The sequence below is a fragment of the Neovison vison genome, chromosome 6, assembly GCF_020171115.1.
Source record: "Neovison vison isolate M4711 chromosome 6, ASM_NN_V1, whole genome shotgun sequence".
NCBI lineage: Eukaryota > Metazoa > Chordata > Mammalia > Carnivora > Mustelidae > Neogale > Neogale vison.
This window is the reverse complement of record NC_058096.1, coordinates 49,051,173-49,070,487: the sequence shown is the minus strand read 5'-3', so window position 1 is coordinate 49,070,487 and position 19,315 is coordinate 49,051,173. Positions and strand designations below refer to the sequence as shown.

Genomic DNA, 19,315 nt, shown 5'->3' with positions numbered 1-19,315 from the left:
ATTCCAGAGGCTGGCCCAGAGCTAGGGATCGTAGCGATTTCTCCATTTCTACATCCAGATCTCTAGAATAGACGGACCTATGTATCTGTGTGTGTATATACACTTATATACATACATGTGTTATGTATAACGAGTTGCTATCTCACCAATGACTTACTCTTTAAAATTTCTCGTGATATTGGAACTTCGGAATGGTTCAAAGTGTACTTTTACAAGTTTACTCCCATTTAAAAGAAGAATTGGATTGTTTTAGTAGATAATTAAAAACAGTTTCCTTCTTAATAAGGCTTTATTCTGTTCCAGTGGTTTGGGGTATGCCTTTCTAGATTTTTAAAAGTAGTTCATCAAATGGTTAAGAACTGCCTAAGTACTTTTTCTTTCACATATATAGATTGATGAAAATTTCAATGTTTATATCACAGAGAGAACAGACAGTGACAACCTAGCAGAGAGAAATGTGATGGTATGTTTTTGCTGTTGTGCCTTTTTTTTTTTTTTTTTTTTTTGGTATGTGTGGGAAAGGGTGTGATGTCATTTTGTCTCCACCCCCTGTGAGTAAGCCCACAGCAGAGCTAAGTGCAGCCGCCCGCCTCTGTCACTGGGAGACAGTCCACTTAAATGCGGCTCCAGGGTTGCGGGGCGCCCACCAGCATCACTCCCCGTGTGAGGTGGCAAATGCAACATGCTGTCCAGCTTGGGGTGTCTGCTTTTCTGTGGAAGTATTGCACTAGCCCTGGGAAATGCACAGAAATTGCCAAAAGGCAAGTAGCTCTGCTGTTTTGTGTTTTAAAAATAATTTTTGAGAGATACTCGTTTTTAAATGTCAAAATTAAGTGTGATCTGCTTTACCAGGTTGGGGGGTGGGGGAATACAGTTCTTCTGTGGAGAGTCAAAGTTCAGATGTGTGAAGCAGTTGCTTTAACTTTTACCTTTTATTTACCCCCTCTGCTATTTACTTTTCAGTTGAATCTCTTTAATGCAAAGATGAAGACCAACTTCTTAGGTTTAACAGGTTCACAGTGGCTTGAATGCTGTAGATTGAAACTATAGTATTTGTATATTGAGTCTTGGTAGATGGGTATGGTAGTCTATTAAAAAGTGTTGTTTGGTGTTTTTATTCCCCTTCCCAGAGATTAAACCAGTACTGGCTTTAGGTATAAAGGGAGCGGATTCTGAAACTTTGGATTGTGTAAACCTCACACATACTTGCTAACTTGGGGGTTGAGGGACTCGAGCAGGGCACACCAAAGTATGATCATGTGCTAATGTGTAGACACTTCTCTCCAGGGGAGTTTGGAAGAGGGTTTGATCTGCTGGATGGGACACTCCCCCTTTTCCCGGCTAAATTGCTCTCATTTTAGTGTTGGTATTTTGTTTACAAATGCCATCAAAAGAAAATTAACCTTTCTAAATTTAGACCCTAAAAGTCTTTTGCGCCTATCAGCACTGCCACAAGAGTTTGCCTCTCTCCTGTCTCCGAACATAAACATTGCATGTACTCTTTTGTTCATCTGCAGAGGCATTTTCTAAGCCAACTGCAGGTCAGGGAAGGCTTTTTATGGCTGCAGACTGTCGTAGTCAGCAGGGTTATGAAAAACAGGCTGAACTTAATACACAGTTATGATGGAAAATATCAGAGGTAATGCAGAGCCACAGGCTTGTCAAAAACCTGGTGTGCACAGAATCAGAAAGGAAAGTTGTTAGTGTCAGATTATCCAAAAGATCCTTCTTGGGTCCTCCCTTTGGATAGTTTGTTCCAAAATCATCCTGTCTCAAGTGAAAACTCTTCTCTCCTCAGTGTGGCAAGTGAAACTTGAATCCAGAATGTGAGGGCTGGAGGCCTTAGCTAGTTGCTATTTCGCTTGGTGATGTAAAAAGCAATAAAAAGGGCTGAGGAAACCTTCTTAATGCTGATCAGATAATTATGTAGAAATAAATAAATAAATAGTAAAAACATATACTATTAGATCTTTTTCGTCTATTAAGAATTTTGTTGCTTGATCATAGTGAAAGTGTTTAAGTAAGTCAATTAGGAGGCACAAGCATTTAGAATTAATTGTTCCTTCTCCTGAAATATTTAACAAGGACACATCATTGGAGAGCAATTGGGTTTTCTCAGGCTCAATACCTACAGATGGTTTTATTTTACCTAATGTTCACTGTGTAGGGATTAGAGCCATACTTTTTTTACTACAGACTTCTGCAAATTCCAAATGTTTTAATTATCATGTTGCAATCAGTGGATACAAATCTCTTGACACAGTTTTCCTTTATTTATTGTGGTTAAAAAAAAAAAATAGAAAAGTTGCCCAGAATGGCCACAAAACTTTGTCTGGTTCGTTGCACTTTAATTTGAAGAATTCTCATCCAGGTTTCTTTTGTAATTTTAAGAAATATCCATGGCTTTGGTAGTTGTTAAAAAGCCCTGTCAAATTAAAATAATTGTATTATAAAATAATTGGCAATTTTCTTGTCTCTGGTGCTATGTTTTTTCTCTATTATGGAAACTACTAAGGAACTTTCTTTTAGCTGAAGTCACCTTTCTCAAACTATGTTCCAAGAATAGGTGTACTGTCCTCAAAAGAAGTTGAGCAAGCATCTGCTCTCCACCAATAACTTAAGGAGTGTTCGTGCTTTGTTGTCTTCTGGGGAGTCCCAACAGATGTGAGAATTTCACAAGGTCTGAGAATCACTCAGTAAAAAAACCTGCAGAATATTTTTAACCCATTGTTTCTCAAACTCAATCCATTTCCTAGTGAAATAGCTATAATATAATAATTATAATAATAAAATTATAATATAATATATAATAGCTATAATATTTTGTTCATTTCACAGAACACATTTGGGGAAATGATGAGCTAAACAAGAATGGAGGTGAGGGGGAATAAAAGCATTCTCTTCTTTTTCCTTTCCACTTTAGAGTTAGTTTTATATCATCTGTGATTTAAGAAGAGGCTAGAATTTTGAAGCTGGACAGGACATTAAGGGTTAATTGAGTGGTGGCCAGACCTTTTGATTTATGAACTGGTAAAAAGACAGATATACTTTCACTATCAGGGTTCCATTCCAGAGGACATAGTTGAATTGTTTGAGGATGTTCAAAGAGGATACAAAATCCCCATTGTTCATCACAACAAGGCATTTTAACATATTTATAAAATAAATGAATTTATACAAGTAAGTCTATTGTTTTTATTTTTCTCTTTCACCATCAACTAATGAAAATTTCATCACAGGCCACTATTTGGGAGCCAATGCCCTAGCTTAACTGTTTATTTTGTAAATGAAGACACCCAAAGGCAGGAAGCTTAGTAACTTTCCCCTCATTGATGGCAGAACCAGGACAGGATTCAAGTCAGAATTGCATGTCTTGCCTTTTTTCCCACCTGGTAAACAGATTTCTCTACCCCAAAGTACTAGTTATATTGTGCAGTATATGTGTGGATGCTACCCTTCTCGTGAATACAATTTTTCTTGCAAATATCATAACCATTACCTTAATTTCACATTTCCCCAAGAACATGTCCTATACACATACATACACAAATTATTGTAACTATATATCTGTTTAGTTGTCATATATAGTTGAGAGATATATATTTTTCTTACAAATAGCTATATATATATTTTTAAGAAAAATATTTTTCCTAAAATTTTTTAAGAATAGCCATATATATATATATATATATAATAAGAAAAATTATTTGTTAAATAAGATTTTATTTGTCCCTGTCTTTGCTTATTTGCTTACCTAGCCACATACTTTGTTATAGAAAATAAGATATTGGAAGTGTCTTTCTTACTTTTCAAAAGCTTAAAGTTAGAGACTATTACTAATGGATCTCTTTTCCTTGCTACCACTTAATGAGTATGTGTTTTTGTAAATGATTTACCTTTGCTAAACCTCATTTTTCTCATCTGTAAAAGGGGAATAATGATAACTATCTCATAGTGTTTTAGAATTAAATGAGATGAGATATAATGTTAATTGGGTCATAGAAAAATGGATCAATATTTTAAAATATGTGCAACTATAATTTGTGATCTTGGGTCCAAACTGACAAATCTCTTGAAGGGCAATACATTCAGGCATCATGTTCTTGGCAGAAAGGTGGGGCAAGGGAGTTAAGGGTTGCTCTACAGACAATGAGAGAAGACCTCTCCTGGGCTCTAGCTTCACCATCATCAACCAGTGTTTGATTGCCAAGACCAAACATTGTTCTTTTCTATGGAAAGCTGCACCTTTGCCTCAGGATCAGCTTTCCCTGGGGATTGGTAAGGCCTCACAGTGCTTCCTGGAGAGATCCCCTTGTACTTGTTTTTCAGGAAGAGAATTAAGCCACAATGTACAGGCCCTGAGAAGAATCACCGTATTGTTTAAACTTTTGAAAGCCCCTGTGCTCCAGCTACCTCTTGGAATCTTTATTCTTGGCACCACAGAATTTTTCTTCCCCTATTGCATACCAGGCTAAGATAAAAACCACAGAGAACAATATGTAGTGAAGGAAGCCAACAAAAGCTCATGGTGGGACATGAGGGGCTTGACATACCTCTTTGCAGAAACTCCTCTGTGTGGAAGATAGTAATCAGCAAGAAGGCAAGGCTACTATTTCTAGCTAATGCTATCAATCCTGAGGCACGTGTGAGGAAAATCACAGGGGAACATCCAAGATACAAGTGTAATCAGATAGCCTGAAGGCCTAAGGCTCTTGGGTGTGACTCTTGGCATGTGGCAGAGCAAAGAGGCAGCTGGCTCCTTGCCTCAGGTTCTTACCTGACAGGGTAGAAATCACGGATTCCCAGGACCAAAACCAGGGGCAGATGGTAATAATAACAATAATTCTTACCAACATTTTTGGGGCTCAGATTGCCTGTGGTAATTTAGGGCTAAATATCTTGAATGTGGAAAATCTAAACTCTCCAAGGTCCCTATAAGCAGGTATTCTACCATTCTTATTTTACAGAGCATAAAATTGTGTTCAGAGTGTTTAAGTGATTTGCAGTCACACAGTCAGCAAGTGGCCAGAGGCTATACCCTTAACTTCTGTGTAATATCAATTTCCTGCTTTATGGGAAGATAAGCTAATTTATTCATAACAATTATGAATTTTTATGAATTATATTATGAATTATTAATTGTTATGAATTATATTATTATATTCCATGTATATGCAGAGCACTGAGGCTAGGAAGACACAGCTTGGCACTTGTCTTCAAGAAGCTGACCAGTTAATGGAGGAGACAGGGATGTAAAGAAATAATTATAATAGAGTGAGATTATCCTCCAATTTGGGTGAAGCACAAAGAGTTTTGAGAACAGCCATAAAGACCCAATCCAGCCTGGAGGGATCAAGAATTAGGAGAGGATAAAGTACTTAGTAGAGGCCTGGAAGACAAATAGAAGTTGGGGCAAGGAAGAGGATGGCTGAGAGGTGAGAGACCTTCCTGACAGAGACAGCTGCATGGCCAGATGCCAGGTCACCCCCCAGGTGCCTGTGCTCAGCTGGGTGTTAAAGGACTCAGAGAAGAAGCCAGGACTGGGAAGTCCACACAGGATGCAACTGTGTCTTCCTTGTCTCTTTCTGCCCTGACTCCCCAGGATTAATTACAAAGAGGGAATAGAAGCTTGTCTTTGGAGAGGAGGACTCCTGTGTCTTGCCCTATAAACCTTCCCAGACACGTGCCTGGGGTCTGGTTCTCACTCTCCATGGATTCCTCCCAATCTCACTTTGACAAAATTTCATGTGTTGCTCAAGTGGCCCAGTCCATTTCCCCCAAAGGTGACTGATACTTGAAAGGGGCTGAAGAAGATCTCTTAAATCTCAGGGCAAGGATGTTGCGGGGGCGGGGGGAGGGGAGGAATGGTGTGGAGTGCAAAAGAAGCCTAATGGGTAGAACTCTGCTTTTAGTAAGTGGTATGTATTTATGCGCTGGTGTCACTGGAAAATAGTGCATTGGAAAAAATGGCTCCCCTGCTAAAAGGAAACAAAAAAAGTTTGAAAATCATGGGAGAATTATTTTAGCGTCTTTGAGAGCTCTAAAGTTTTATGGCAGTTTTATTGATTTGTCTATTCAAATAGTGTTTATTAAGCATCTACTAAGTAAAACTGAATAAAATCCAGAACTTGCTATAGAAGTAACTTATATTAAGAATGTAAAAGTTGATTAAATTTGTTTCTATGCTGAGACTGTCATGTTTAGAATCCAGTGTTTGAAAATAAAATTCCCTGTGTTCATTACACATTCACTGGTTTCATTCAGCTTTGCAGACTGCTATATCCGACTATGAGACACCGGACAGTAAGGAATTTTAGCTTCTTTCCCTCTTTCAAGGTAATGGGGTCCAGCGAACAATCAAGAATAAAAGAATTTATCTATACTGTATCACAGAAAAGACAGCTAAAATGCTTTTGTAGGTTAATTTGAGTTGACAGAAAGTTTGCCTAAGGCAAAATTAAGGTGTCTAATAAAGAGAGGGTCATTCAGGAAACGTCACCCCCCATTCTATCTGGGTGCCTATCCTCAGAAAGATTTTCCTTTTTCTTGTTTCCTGATTGTCATTATAAAAGTAGGTATAAAAGAATGTTGAAATAGATGAACTTAAAGTGATCTAAGAATAAATATAAAATTAAAATATAAATAGGATAATCTAAAGTGAGAGATAATAGAATAGTAAAATAAAAGTGAAAAATAAATAGTATTAGCTAAAGAAAGAACATGCTAAGAATAGAAAAGCAATGGTTTCAATACATACATCTGTTAGTATGACATATTAAAAATATGATAAGGGGCACCTGGGTGGCTCAGTGGGTTAAAGCCTCTCCCTTCGGCTCAGGTCATGATCCCAGGGTCCTGGGATCAAGCCCCGCATCGGGCTTTCTGCTCAGTGGCGAGGCTGCTTCCCCTTCTCTTTCTGTCTGCCTCTCTGCCTACTTGTGATTTCTCTGTCAAATAAATAAATAAGATCTTTAAAAAAATAAAAATAAAAATATGATAAGAGGGGCACTGGGTGGCTCAGTTAGTAAAACTTCCAATTCTTGATTTCAGCTCAGGTAATGATCTCAGTGTCTGGAGATCGAGTCCAATGATGGGCTCCATACTCAGTGGGATTCTGTATCCCCTCTCTTCCTTTATCCCCTCTCCACTCATGTACTTTCCCTCTCTCAGATAAGTAAATTAAAAAAAAAAACTGTTTAATAAATACAAAGAAGATGATAATCATATTACTCTATAGCAGACTTGGTGTTTAATGCTAAGTGTTTAGATAAATCATCTCATTTTGTCCTCATGCTTATTAAAGATATGTTATTATTTCTCCCATTCCACAGATGAGAAACTAAGCCTAAAGAGTTTGTTAGTTATCTACTGATGCATAACAAATCACCACAAACTCATCAGTTTAAAACAACCCACATTTATTATCTCACAGTTGCTTTAAGAAGACTGAGTCTGGCTTAGCTGGGGCCTCTCCTTGGATGTGTTTCACAGGCTGAACAGAGAGTTGGCCAGAGCTCGTTGTTGACCAGAGGTCACTTTGGGTCTTTGCCACGTGGGCCTTTCTGTTATGGCTGCTTGCTTCATCAAAGTATACAAGCGCAGATGAGTCTGCTGGCAAGATGAAAATTATAATCTTAGCCTAATCATGGAAGTGAAAGCCTATCACCTTTTCCATATTCTATTGGTTAGAAAAAATTCATTTCCTGTCATATAAGGTGATTACCCCCAGAGAATGACTACCAGGAGACAGGGATTATTGGTAGTTGTCTTAGAGTCTACCCACCACAAAATGGTCAATGGGGTCATATAGCTAGTAAGTGATACAGTGATACAGTGCAACTATGAATATAGGAAATCTAATTCCAGAGAATATACTGGTTTGAGCATTAGCACCCATCCATTTCCCATAGAATCCAGCCTTTAGTGGCAGATTCTCGTTAGACACATTGCCAATTTGTCTCCCTCCATGGTTGAGATCAAGTCTAGGAAATTGCTGAAAATAAAGATAAATATGATAAGTGCAAAGACTTAAGGTAAATATTTGTGACACAATTTTCTGTATGCAAGAATCCAGTCAATGCCTAAATTCCTCTGCTGATTTCCTCTGTGGCACATCAAATGACCACATCTGTGGTCAGTCCCATGTAGAGGGATATGCAAAGTAAATTCTCCCCAAATAGGAGCTCTGCTTTTAAGACTTAGATGCCACTATCTCTGAAACAGAAAACGAAAACACAAGACAAAGCAAAAATTTTCTTTAACAAAATATATAAATATTAAGAAAGTAGCCCCTATTGAGTTGATGACATAGTCCCCATAAAATATGCTTCTGAAATATCAGTGGGTGGTTTCTCCAGTAAATGGAGGAGTTGTTATAAGGTCAAATTAAATTTGTGTTTGGCAGAAGAAAGTATTCTTGTATTAGTGGATGTGACGAAGACAACTGGATGAACTAAAGGAGCTTCTTTCAGATCCCTTTTGCTATTTATAAAACAATTCTTCCATATGCTCTAGGAATCAAAACAGAATTTAGGTTGTACACAGGATATATGCTTAACATGTTTTCTAGAATGTTTAGTGCTAGAGTATCCTGTGTGTGTGTTTTTCTCTAGCCCATGGTCTCTTCTTGTGTTGGGATTATCCTAAAGGTCCAGGAGGTGCATGGTAAGAAGGGTAAACTTCTTACTTAGTCTACTTTGTTGAAGTTCTGCGGACAGGAAGACTGAATCAGGGCTCAGCCTGCCACTCAAGTTAGCTTGGGGTCCCCACCAAGAACCTTCCACAGTGAGAATTTTAGGTTGTATTGTAAGTTTCCTTGATCTAAAAAAAACACTGACTTGTATTCCCAGTGATTTTGGTAGAAAATTGGGAAACTTAAAGCTAGCCTGAGGGTTTTAGGCTCTCTTGGTATAGCAAGCTATGCAGTCAGCTAATGTTCCTCCCTGTGGAATTCTGAAAAGGAGGTAGAAGATGTGATGCTTTCATAGGAGTTTCATTATTGTTCTCCAGTCACAGACTATACACCTAAAATCTATACATTAGAAAACCAAACCAAGTCCACCCACATCAAGCATCTGCTGGTCAGATTAGAAATTAATTTTACATAAAGTTGAGGTCCAGTTCAAACTTCACTGATGATATAACCATTCAGTGTTTTCTTTTAAAGTAAGTTTAGCTCTTGGGGATCCTGGGTGGCTCAGTCAGTTAAGCAGCTGACTCTTGATTTCAGCTCGGGTCATGCTCTCAGGGTTGTGAGATCAAGCCCCATGTCCAGCTCTACACTCAGCATGGATACACTCAGCATGGATTCTACTTGAGATTCTCTCCCACTGCTGTGCTCCTTCTACTCCTGTCCCCACTCATGCCCTCTCTCTCTCTCAAAAAAAAAAAAAAAAAGTAAGTTTTGCTTCTTAGTACAAATACTGTAACACCTATCCTGATAATTGTAACCCTCACTGTACATTAGAGTAACTGAATGTTTTCAAAAGTATCAGAGCTGCTGTGCTTCCCTACTCATTTATGATTTGATTGGCCTGGGGTGGGAGAGTTTTTAAAATGAGGTGACTGAGTCAGTTAAGCATTTGCCTCAGGTCATGATCTCAAGGTCCTGCGATCGAGTTCCGCATCAGGCTCTTTGCATAGCAGGGAGCCTGCTTCTCCCTCTGTCTGCTGCTCCTCCTGCTTGTGCTCTCTCTCTTCAAATAAATAAATAAATAAATAAATAAATAAATAAATAAATAAAATTCTTCAGGTGGTTCCAATGACCAGAGTTGAGAACTACTGAGCTACAGTTTTGGAAAATTTGTGTGTGTTAAGTGCTTGATAAATATTTCATAGAGTAAAATTTAAAAGTTAGAAGAAAAGCATTTTGCTATTTAAGTTTTGCATCAATTCAAAGATGATTTTTATTTTTTTGCTGCTTTGTTCTAGAATTTTAAAGCCCTATTTGGAAAATTTCTTGAGACTCCCTTCTCACACTACATAGAACAAGGAAATGTTTCAAACTGAGATTAACAGTTGTTTTTGGTGTTAGAAAATAAGTGCTAATCTCTAGTTTCATAAAATATCAGAAACTAGATCTGAGAAACTATGGTGGATTGTGTTTTTCAGGACTGGACTTAAATTTATTCTTTCTGTTATTCAACTGACATTTTTAAAAATCAATATTAGGATTACAAAGATAAGTAAGACAGTTCCTGCCTTCAAGGAGTTTGAGAAAGTTGTATTGAAAACTATTTGGCCACAGAAAAGTAATTTTCTTTTAGATGAAACTGTTGGTGTAATTCTTTATCCTTATTTAGCAAAAATTTGTTAGAGTTGTGCTATTCCATTGTGTTGTCATGCACTAGCTTTAAGCTATATAGATAATAAATATATATTTAAATATATAAATCTTAAATACATAAAGATAGATATATAAATGAATTAATGTAATTTATTAAGAAAAACAAAAAAAGCACTCCATGATCCTAGTTAATGCAAAATGCAGGAGTTAAACAAAGGTACAATGAATTTCCCTGTTAGACAGTCCAACTTCTCTGAATCACCTTCGGGAATGGTTCCTTTAATTGGGCCCGTTTACCGTATGTATTCCAGCTCATCTTCTTTCTATTTTATGTTAAGGATACTTTGTGAGCACATAGAATGGCTCATAATCTGAAACATCTTTGAAATGTATTCGATTTCTTTCTAATAAAACAAAGGGTCTCTCCTCTCTGAGGGGAGAACACACTCTTTCTAACCAAGCTTGGGGTATTTTGGTTCCGACAAGATGCCCGAATAGAGTCACGGATTTCCTTTCTCCTTAAATGCCATTCTTTGATTTTTTCCATTCTGTTAACTGATAAGAAAACGTTCTGGTTTCCCAAGCGCCCTGCTGAAAGTCCACGGTGCACACGTGTGCATGCGAGCCCTAACAGGCCTTCCTTTTCAGAGAGCAGCAGATTCTGTCATTGAAGGAGGAGTCTGGGGCAGCTGCCAATATCATGCTGGCAGAGAACTCTGGAATTCAGTCCTGTTACAGATACACCAGCAGGGGATACAGGACCAAGTTTCTTCTCCTTTCATTTCTCCAGATGGAGTTAAAGCGTCTCTAGGTAGTCAGTGTAGGACAAGGTATCAGATGATCTGAAGAACAGTCCCTCCTTCCCCCAACTGGCTCATCATCTTCAAACATACCACTGATCCTCTTGCCACAGAACAATTCCCTAATTACTTATGTTTTAACCAGAATTAGAAGTACAATGATGCTAGCCATGTTCTTCCATTGAGGTTTAGTCTGGAGTTTCACCATGAATTGAAGTGGCAAATACTGGAAAATAGCAACAGGGGCTAGTGGGCGAAGTACAGGGGGAAATGCAAGTCTGGGCAAATGGTCTGACCCTGCTGAAATCAGATTTGCTTCTCTGAGAAAAGGGTATAATAAACACAACAGTTCAATTAGCTTCCACTAATAAATAATGGTAGGGTGACTTTGGTTTCATTTTTGGTAGGACCTTTCTTAACTGAGAGGGGATGTGAGGGGACACCTGGGTGGCTCAGTCAGTTAAGTATCTGCCTTTGGCTCAGGTCATGATCCCTGGGTCCTGGGATTTAGCCCCACATCAGGTTCCCTGCTCAGTGGAGAGCCTGCTTCTCCCTCTGCTCCCTCTGCCTGACACTCCCCCTGCTTGTGTTCTCTCTTTCAAAAAAAAAAAGAAGGAGAGGGGATAATCCTCTAGCTGTGGCAGCTAGAGGAAGACCACCTGGAAGCTCTGCTCAAGTGCACCTTCCTGAAAGGATGCTGAGCTGCCAGAGTGCACCACTGCTGGATGGCAGAGTTTTCTGAGCCTGGGCCTGTAGTGGGTCAGCCTCACAGGGACACAGGGACTGAGGAGAGGAACCATAGCAGTGTGGATTTTTTTTTAAATTTTATTTATTTATTTATTTGACACAGAGAGAGAGAGAGATCACAAATAGGCAGAGAGGCAGGCAGAGAGAGAGAGTAGGGGAAAAGCAGACTCCCCGCCAAGCAGAGAGCCCGACTCAGGGCTTGATCCCAGGACCCTGAGATCATGACCAGAGCCAAAGGCAGAGGCCCAACCCACTGAGTCACCCAGGCGCCCCAGCACTGTGGATTTTTAAAGCATAATTCTTGCCATCAGCGTCCTGCTCCTGTTACTTTGTCCAACTCACTGAAGGTTGTGGAAGGCCCTGCTCAGAGCAGATTTACCTTTCATTGTGAAAGATTTGGGAGCACGAGTTGTGGTCCATGGTCAGTTTTACCCCCACATATCCTTGGGATGCAGTTCTGCTTAACTTGAAATTCCCCTGGATGCCTGCTACCCTCTGTCTAGCCAACTCTCAGGTACTGTGCTGGTCTGATCAGTCACATAATGAGATTTTTTTCCCTGCCCCCTTTTTTTTGTTCCTAATCTTCCTTTCTTTTCACCCTCCTTCTCTCTCCCTTCTTCTCCTACTTCCCTCCTTTCTTATTTCTCCCAATCTTAATGCCAAAGGATTCCTCAGAACATTCTCCGGACTTCCAAGCCCAACCTTTTCTGCAGGCCATTTAGACCCTCATTTTCACTTTACAGTTGACTTTTTATCTGTTCAGTTAGAGAAGGAATCATCCATTTGGAAGACAATGCACACTTCATAATTTTTTCGAGGGAATGGTGGGTGTTTGTGTGTCATGCTAAATGTTCCACTTGACTGAAAATATGGCTTCCCACTCATTTATCTTGACATCAGCAAGCTTGCAGAAAGCACAAATTTACATTCAGCTGATAAGCTCTGTGCCTATCAGATTGGACAAACAATAACTGTATATTAACACCATAGTTCATTCTTAAATGGTTTTGAAGATGGCCTAAGTTACTACATCTCTTAAACTATGGCATGATAAAAGCCAGATACTACAGTGATATTTTGTAAGGTCACTTTTCTCTTTATTCCTGGATTTTTGTTCCATTGTCGTTGTTGGGGTTTGATGTTTTGAAGAACTTGCAGAGAACTTTGCTGTTTTCCAGGGGCTTGTTGATATAGATCTTAAGTTCAAATGCTATGTTTCTCTTCATTTCACTGGTAGCCAACATTTCCTTGAAACTGAGTTTCTGTATCAAATGTCCCTGAGAAATGTGATCCTCAAATTGGCAACCGGATCACAGTTGCAGGCATTTAATACCATTTCAATGTGCCAGCCTCCCTCTTTGATCTCTGCTTCTCCAGCTCCCCTTTGTTTTGCTATACTCAACAGATGCCTTCCAAATCTTTCTTTCTTTCCCGCCTCTTCTTTTCTGCCTTCTTGTCTGTTTCAAGTTCTAACCCTTGTGCTGGAAGAACTCCAGTATCTCTGCCACAGAAACTTTATATAGTCTCTTGGCTTCTAGACCTTTTCAACCATGACCTGCAGTAATAATGACTAGTGAAAAAATATGTACGTAAAATTAGGTTTCCAGATTCAGGTGGTGTGTGCTTACACACGTGTGTGCTATGCTGCATTATTGTGCTAGTTCTCCTTGAGATGCTAACCAAAAACCAATAAATAAGAAACAGATGAAAGACCTAGAAATGGGTTAAACTTAGGGTGGAGAACCACTGGATTTTGATTGATTAACATACTAGTATTACTGTGGTTTAGGGTTTTGCTCTTATATGGAACAATCTAGTTGAAAAATCTTTATAAGCAGTATTTCACTAGAGCAAGTGACTATTTTTATTATGCTGTTTTGGAAGACAGTAACTCAAATTTTAAGTATTGATATTAAACTCAATCTCCAGAAAGACTAATTAAAAATATCCTTAAGTCACTTAAGGAAATAACGATACTTCATACTCCCAGTTAGTCAAAATCCCTTCTCCACATACTCTTGGCAAGAAATCTCACTTTCACAATTTTTCAGCAACGTGTCAGTGCTTTTTCAAGTACTTTCAGGTGCCTTTCACAGCTCTTTACAAAGAACACAATTTAATGTTATAATCCCTAACTTTCTCAGCTGAATTACATTATATAACACTTGTTCTTAATCGGCCATTCATTCTAAGCATCTGTTTTCACTTATGTCAGAAAATTAAGACAACAAGTATTTACTGTAGTGTTTTCCAAAATCGTCATAAACCATGCTCACATGTCATCTGTAAGGTTTTTGTGGTATCCCAGAAACATCCATTTCAAACATTCCTTTTCATGGCTGGAGTTTCATAGGCCACAAAGGGACCACAGGCGTTAACACTAAATAAACTTCCTGTAAATTACATTATCAAATGATTTAAAAGGCATTAAAGGATAAGCACTAACAAAGTCAAAATCTTTTTAGGGATATTTCTTTCTAGGCACTTTCTTATTTTGTGAGAACATTTGTCCCCCCTCCCCCCCCTTTTTTAAGGGGAAGAACATTATCTCCATTTATCTGCTTTGAAACTAAAGTCTCTCTCCCACTTACTTTCCTCCTTTATGGTACTTGCATCCTACATCCATCCACAAGCTCTGGTTGTGGAAGATGGGAATAGGAAAATAAACCTATGAATTTTGATTTATTGATAATAAATGGAGATATAATTCTCAGACTATTAAGAGCAAGGAACCACTAAGAGTAGTGGTCTTCAAGCTTGAGTGAGTATCAGAAGCATCTGGAGGGTTTATTAAACTTCAGAGTGTTGGGCACCATCCCCAGAGTTTCTGACTCAGTGGGTCAGAGATGAGGTGGCCTGGAGAATCTGCATTTTTCACAAGTTTCCAGGTGCTGCTGGGACCACATCTTTGCAAACCACTGACTTAGTGAATCTCAAGTATTCAGAGCCCCACCTTCCCCATCCCCTCCCTTCACACCCCCTACCCCTTACTACACTCATACCAGATTCTGATATAGTAGGTTGGTCATCTGCATGTTTAGCAACAATCACTGTTGAGTCTGGTGAGATTAACTGTGTCTAGAGAAATAAGACTGATCTTTTTATATAATCAGCACCAAGTCCTGAGATACGGCTTTAAAGAAAGTGATTAAGAGGAACTTAGCTAGCTTATTGTAGCTCTATAAACTTGGAGAACCCATGGTTTCTATTGTTCAGTAGAGGAGACATGTCTGCAGAAAAAAAATTAGCTTGAGACAGTAAGTTCACCACTGATTCTTGTGATGAACTTCTGTCTGCCCTTATTCCTAGAAACAACCTTTTTTTCCATACCTGACTGGAACTCTGAGCTGCATTTGCCATTAATGTATACTTGTTTGGTAGTCAGTAATGTTTAAAACTGGGGTTGCAAGGTTTTTGGTGACATTTTGAGGTATTAGTGAGAATAATTTGCTTGTGTATATATATGTTAAAGTTAATGCTTAATATTAGCCTGAAGCATCTGTTAAGTGTAACCCAAACTCAAGAAATCCTAATGAAGTATAAACAGTTTTCCAGGTCAATCAAGAAAAATAGCAACTGTGAAATTAAAGATGAACTTGATATTTTGCATAAAAGTTCTTTGCTATTTTTACTTACATAGACTGTTGGCCAGCCCCTTGGCTAATATTGGACATAAACCCATTATTGAGCATTAGCTATGATATTCATATTTGGCAGCCAGCTGAAAACACTGTGTAGGTTAGACTTTCTTTTCTTAGCTCTGGGAGTCCATAAAACTCTTGCAATTGTATGTAAAGTAGTTTACTTATGTGTACATTTTGGAGGGTATTGGCCCTGAGGTGTTGAGATTCTCAAAGATGTCTAGAAGCCAATAAAGTTAAGAGATATATGTCTAAACAGTTGCCTTTTACTGAGTTAGAATTAGGATGTATCAAGTAAGTGGCCAGAAAGATTACTACTATGTGCATAGAACACATAGAAAGGGCTTTGAGATGGTTTGTGAAAAATCTCAAACTTCACAACTGTGAAAGACACAAGTTTGTTTTAGGCTGTTAGTTTTGTTGTGGTGCAAAAAAATTAAATGTAGAAATATAGTATTCAAATAATTCTCAAAGATCCTCCTCTCCTGGTATTCATGCCTTTTTAGAGTTCCCTCACATACTGAAACATGGCAGGCCTGCGCTCCATTAGCATACAGAAGAAGTGAAATGAAGATGTGTGACTTCTGAGGCTAGGTAATAAAAGACAATGCCATTCACACCTTGCTCGTGATCTTGGATCACCCAATCTGAAGAAGTCTTGTGAGGAGGGCTACATGGTGAGAAACTGAGACTTCTTCCTCCTCATAGCCAGCACTAACTTGCTAGCCATATGAAAGAACCATTTTGGAAGTGCATCCTCCAACCCTAGTGAAGGCTTCAGATGACTATAGCTCGGGTCAATATCTTGAATGCATCTCATAGAGGTTCTGAATTGTAACTACCTAGCCAACCTGTTCCCAAGTTTCTTCCTAATCCATAGCAACTGTATGGATAATAAATGCTTTTTGTTGTTTAACTATCTAAGCTTTGGGTTAATTTATTATGTAATAATAGATAAAACAGAGAGTGACTTTTTTATTATAATTCAAATGATGATTTAAGTGGAGTTAAAAATAGAATGAGAAATACAGATCATTTTATTTATTGGCATATGGCTTTGATAGGCAAAAGATAAGTGGAAATAAATTCTGGAAGATAATTTTTAGATCCATTACCAAAAAACCTGGGCATAAATGCTCACCAAAGAGTGACTGAAAACATGTTATTACATTTGAAAACAATATGTAAACAAATAACCTTCTAAAGTAATCACAGAATATATTTGATAGGTTAGAGCAGTTTAAAGACCATGTCTTCTGAGGACTTAATAGATGGCCTTGACTTTCATTCCAGAGGCCATTTCAGGACTGGCCCAAGGCCAAGGGTGAGTCTGTATTGGACATGCTATCATTTAGGAAAGTTGACCTGTGCCCAAGAGAGCTTAAAGAGAACCAGATCAAGATCCACCCTGTAGCTGACCTACATCCCTGAATTCCCCTGAGGAACAAATGGGCCTCCGGGGACAAACCTGGATCCGGCCAGGCTCTTATCTCTTTAACCTTTGGCCTTGGCTTTGACCTCATGCTAAAGTTTATGCCATAACATTCTTCATTAATTAGATCTCCAGGGTAGGCATTTGTGAAATTTCTTGTCTCTTATAGAAAAAGACTTTATAAGCACCTAACTAATGTTGGGAAGGATAAAGATATAAAGAAGAACAATGGTTACGGTTCTTATGAAGTTTATATCCTAGCAAAAGAAATAAATGAGCTATACAGGATACTACAATATAATAAATGCTCTACCTATATCTGACCTCTAGTGTGACTTCATTAATGAATGTGATTAGTGCTTTAAGCTGACTTCATTTGCTCCCTTCAAAAAAAATACCATTGTTTATAAAATGATTACAAAAAAAATGAGACACTTATCACCAGTTACTAAGACCTTATTAACAACACAAGTAACAAAACATAAAATTGGGTAAGCAGTTTCCAGCCAGTTGGCCTGTTCCTTGGCCAGTCAATATCTGGGTCTCTTGGATGATATAGGTCACAAGGGATAAAAAGTCTTCCTGCTTAGTTCCTCTTTTCAGACCAAATTCCAGTCTAGATCCCAAGTCTTTTTTACCATTGTGTATCATTGTTCAAGGAATCACAAGGCTCCATGTGGTCTCTTGCTTTCATGCAGGTTGAAAGCACCACAGACTTGACCTTCCCCGAGCGTCTTATCAGAGTTGCCAAGGAAGGGCTGTTTTAGCAGTAAAAACAGCTCATTTCCTACCACTCCTTTATCCACTGTTGATGAACACACCTAATTAAGCAAAACATTCAGGCTTTTGAAGCAGACTTGAGTTGTGAGGCATGCTGTGGCAAAGAAAAAAGTAAGGAAGTCCAAAAAATTGAATAAAATCTGAAACCATCATCCAAGCAGGCAGTGTGCCATGGGAAGAGTCACAACTGTGACTGGAGATCACTGTCTTAGGATCTTTTCCCCACTCTGTCCTGAGAAATGAAGGACCTTTCATCCTCACTGGCTCTTCTCTTCCAGGGCAGCAGTGGCATTCAGTACTAAGTGACTGTTCCTTGGACTCATGTATTGCTTTTAGGTTTCATTTTGTCATCTTGCTTTACCATTTTATTACAATATAACAAAAGAGGGAAGAAACTTCTAATGATTAAAGGCTTTTATCTACATTCAAATGAAACATTTGTACTTTCTCAGTATCTCTCCCTTTTTTCTAAGATAACAGGATTATAACCATATTCTTTAAGAAGTTCTCTATATTGTTTTTAATATATCTAATTATTATATGAGATCAATTTTCTTAGAAACCACCATCTTTTCTAAAAGATAGTAGGCAAATAAATTTCTTATTAGATAAGGTAAAATATTGGAATTGGCTATATTTGCCTGGTACAGAGGGAACATTCAATGAAGTCTAATCTTATCTCCCTCCCTCCCTATATCTTTTATTCATGAATCATCATAACTCAGACATTAAAATTGCACCACCTAAGTTGAAGTGTCATGTAGTCTTTGCCCCTTTCAGCTTCAAAATTCAATTGTAGCTGTTTTTCGTATTTTTTTAGACGGTATGTATTTATTTATTTTAAAGAGAGAGAGAGAGAGTGTGAGCAAGGAGAGAAGCAGAGTGGGAGGGAAAAAGAGGGGGAAGGAATTTCAAGTAAACTCTGCATTGAACACAGAGCCCAACATAAGCCTTGATTTCATGACCCTGAGATCATGACCTGAGTGGAAGTCAAGAGTTGGATGCTTAACTAACTGAGTCACCCAGGCGCCCCTTTCATATTTTAAAAAAAGATGCATTTTGAAAGAGAGTCCGTTAGTCTGAGTAAATCTGGCCATCCCATGCTATGTGTAAAGCAAAGCCTTCTCTAGATCCATAATTAAGGTGAGATTGTAGAAAGGGGGTATTAGGCAGAAAAATGATCATTGGACTTGGAAATAAACCACCTCAATTTTAGTCTTTACCTACTTCTAACTGGGTGGGTGACATTAAAGGAAATGATTTAGTTTCTCTGAATCTTATTTTTTCTCACCATAAACCATGGACCACAATACAGTTAATTCTCATTACTCACAGTAGTTATGTTCTATAAAGTTGCTGCAGACACTTTATTAGCAAACATTGAGCTATTCCTTTTAGGCGAAATACAGGGTTAGTTTCCTGAGAGTCTCTGATCACATTTTTGTCAGCCAATCAATATTTAACCTTGTTTTCGTATGTTTCTATTTAAAAACAATGAATCTGATATATGTTGTTGCTTCATTAGCATTAAACTCGAGCCAAGGGCACTATAGCTCATGCCTGAACAGAACCTATCTGATATACATATTTTATACTCTGTAAGGCCACAGGACAACACCTCAGCTCTACA

General features: G+C 38.3%; 1 protein-coding gene across 25 annotated transcripts in view; it reads left to right on the top strand.

Moving 5' to 3' along the window:
- Window positions 1–580: 580 nt before the first annotated feature.
- The window catches only part of LOC122908449 (ABI family member 3 binding protein), a 250,542-nt gene continuing 231,807 nt past the window's right edge, over window positions 581–19,315 (top strand). For 24 of the 25 annotated variants that reach the window (XM_044251252.1, XM_044251253.1, XM_044251244.1 and 21 more), the window contains exon 1: window positions 581–761. In XM_044251252.1, the coding sequence (XP_044107187.1) occupies window positions 683–761 (79 nt within the window). In that variant the 5' untranslated portion in view covers window positions 581–682. The remainder of the gene's footprint in view (window positions 762–19,315) is intronic. The other variant, XM_044251254.1, reaches the window with a different exon arrangement.